General features: G+C 40.3%; 1 protein-coding gene across 2 annotated transcripts in view; it reads right to left on the bottom strand.

The window, feature by feature from the left end:
- The window catches only part of MAPK1 (mitogen-activated protein kinase 1), a 44912-nt gene that overhangs the window by 22041 nt on the left and 20919 nt on the right, over positions 1-1952 (bottom strand). For both annotated transcript variants that reach the window (XM_007451015.1, XM_007451016.1), the window contains exons 4-5: positions 1561-1675; positions 1161-1292 (exon numbers count right to left, since the gene is read on the bottom strand). In XM_007451015.1, coding sequence (XP_007451077.1) covers positions 1161-1292; positions 1561-1675 — 247 coding nt within the window. The remainder of the gene's footprint in view (positions 1-1160; positions 1293-1560; positions 1676-1952) is intronic.

Consider the following 1952-nt stretch of genomic DNA (forward strand, 5'->3'; position numbering starts at 1 on the left):
AGAGGCCACAATAGTGAGAGGCCCGCATACTGCAAAAAAATAAAAATAAAAAAATAAAAATAAAAATAAAAATAAAAAAATTTTTAAAAAGGGTTTCCCTGGTGGCATAGTGGTTGAGAGTCCGCCTGCCGATGCAAGGGACACGGGTTCGTGCCCCGGTCCGGGAAGATCCCACATGCTGTAGAGTGGCTGGGACTGTGAGCCATGGCCACTGGGCCTGCGCGTCCGGAGCCTGTGCTCCGCAACGGGAGAGGCCACAGCAGTGAGAGGCCCGCGTACCGCAAAACAAACAAACAAACAAAAAAACAAAACAAAACAAAAAAGATATCAAAGACTAAAATCGAATGTATGACCTTTCTCTGTTATGGAACATGCTCTTGGAACATATCTTAGCATATCTTCACCCAACCTAAGGCCATGAAGATTCTATCCTCGTTTTTTCTCAAAGCTTAACAGCTTTAGTCCTTCTATTTAGGTCCATGTTACTTATTTTTTGCACACAAATGTCTAATTGTTCCAGCATCATTTGTTGAGGAGACTGCCATAGGCACCAGTACAGATAAATCTAAATCTGAAATGCATTTTGCTGAGTGGAAGAATCCAGACATAAAAGGCTACATATTACATAATTGCAATTCTATGACATTCTGGAAAAAGTAAAGCCATAGGGACAGGAACCAGATCAGATGTTGATTGCCAGGGACTAGGCGAGGAAACTGACTATGAAGGGGCACAAGGCAACTTTTCGGGACAATGGGAATGCTCCAAAATTTGACTGTGGTGAAGTTACAGGACTGTATACGTTTGTTAAAATTCAAAGACTTGCACAACTAAAAAGGGTGAATTTTACTCTATGTGAATTATTCTGTGATAAACCTGACAAAATGATCAAATGACAAGATGACCTTAAAAAAACTGAACTTAATCCAAGTTAAAAAGTAGCAAAGAAACTAAAACGTGGAAAACTAAACAGTCACCTCCAGACTCCCTTACCCTATGGCTACCACTCCTAAATAAGAGGGAAGAAAGCAATGAAGAGTGAGCACCAAATAAGGCATTATCCAACAGCCACAGACTAGTGACCTACTGCTTTAATGAATAAGACAAAGAAACAAATAAAAGCTAAGCCTAAGAAAAATAATCAATGAAATCACATTTACCTTTGGAGTCAGCATTTGGGAACAGCCTGTTCCATGGCACCTTATTTTTGTGCGGAAGAGAAAGCAAATAGTTTCTAGCTTTTAAATTTATTATACAATTCAGGTCTTCCTGGGATGGGGATCCAAGAATACCTATCAGATAAAATAATCAGCTGTTAATTATCAAGACCAAGGTAAACCAACTGCATACCATCAGCAGTGGGGCAGAATGGGCACTGACATTCAATGTCTTCTCACTACCTCCCAATGCTTTTTACAAAGTCCTTAATGTTTTAAATCAAGGAAGATTTAAAAAAAAACTCATGTCCATCACAGGTTGAAGAGTTGCTGGAACTCTTCTTAATTTCCTGAGGGTACTCTGATGTACACAGTGGGTCCCCAGAATGCTCACGAACCTTACCCAGAATGTGGTTCAGCTGGTCGAGGTAATGCTTCCCCGGGAAGATGGGCCTGTTGGAGAGCATCTCTGCCAGGATGCAGCCTACAGACCAAATATCAATGGACTTGGTGTAGCCCTGCAGTGGAAAGGAGAAAAGATGGAGAATGACCTTTGCTGTTCCATGACACAACGAGACCTTTCTGCATGACAGGCACAGGGCTGCTGCAGTGTCAGCTTCTCCTCTGGCTCTATAATTCAGAAATAAGAGACCATGGAGAGACAAATATCATTTGACTTTCTTATAAGACACTAAACAACCCAGATTGCTTGATTTTATTTCTCTCTTCAAAGTTGATTGTTATTAAGTTAGAATTTCTGCAGTATACTTCTTTTTTTTTTTTTTTTTTTTTTGG

Source organism: Lipotes vexillifer, unplaced genomic scaffold (assembly GCF_000442215.2).
Source record: "Lipotes vexillifer unplaced genomic scaffold, Lipotes_vexillifer_v1.1 scaffold1783, whole genome shotgun sequence".
NCBI classification, from domain to species: Eukaryota; Metazoa; Chordata; class Mammalia; order Artiodactyla; family Lipotidae; genus Lipotes; species Lipotes vexillifer.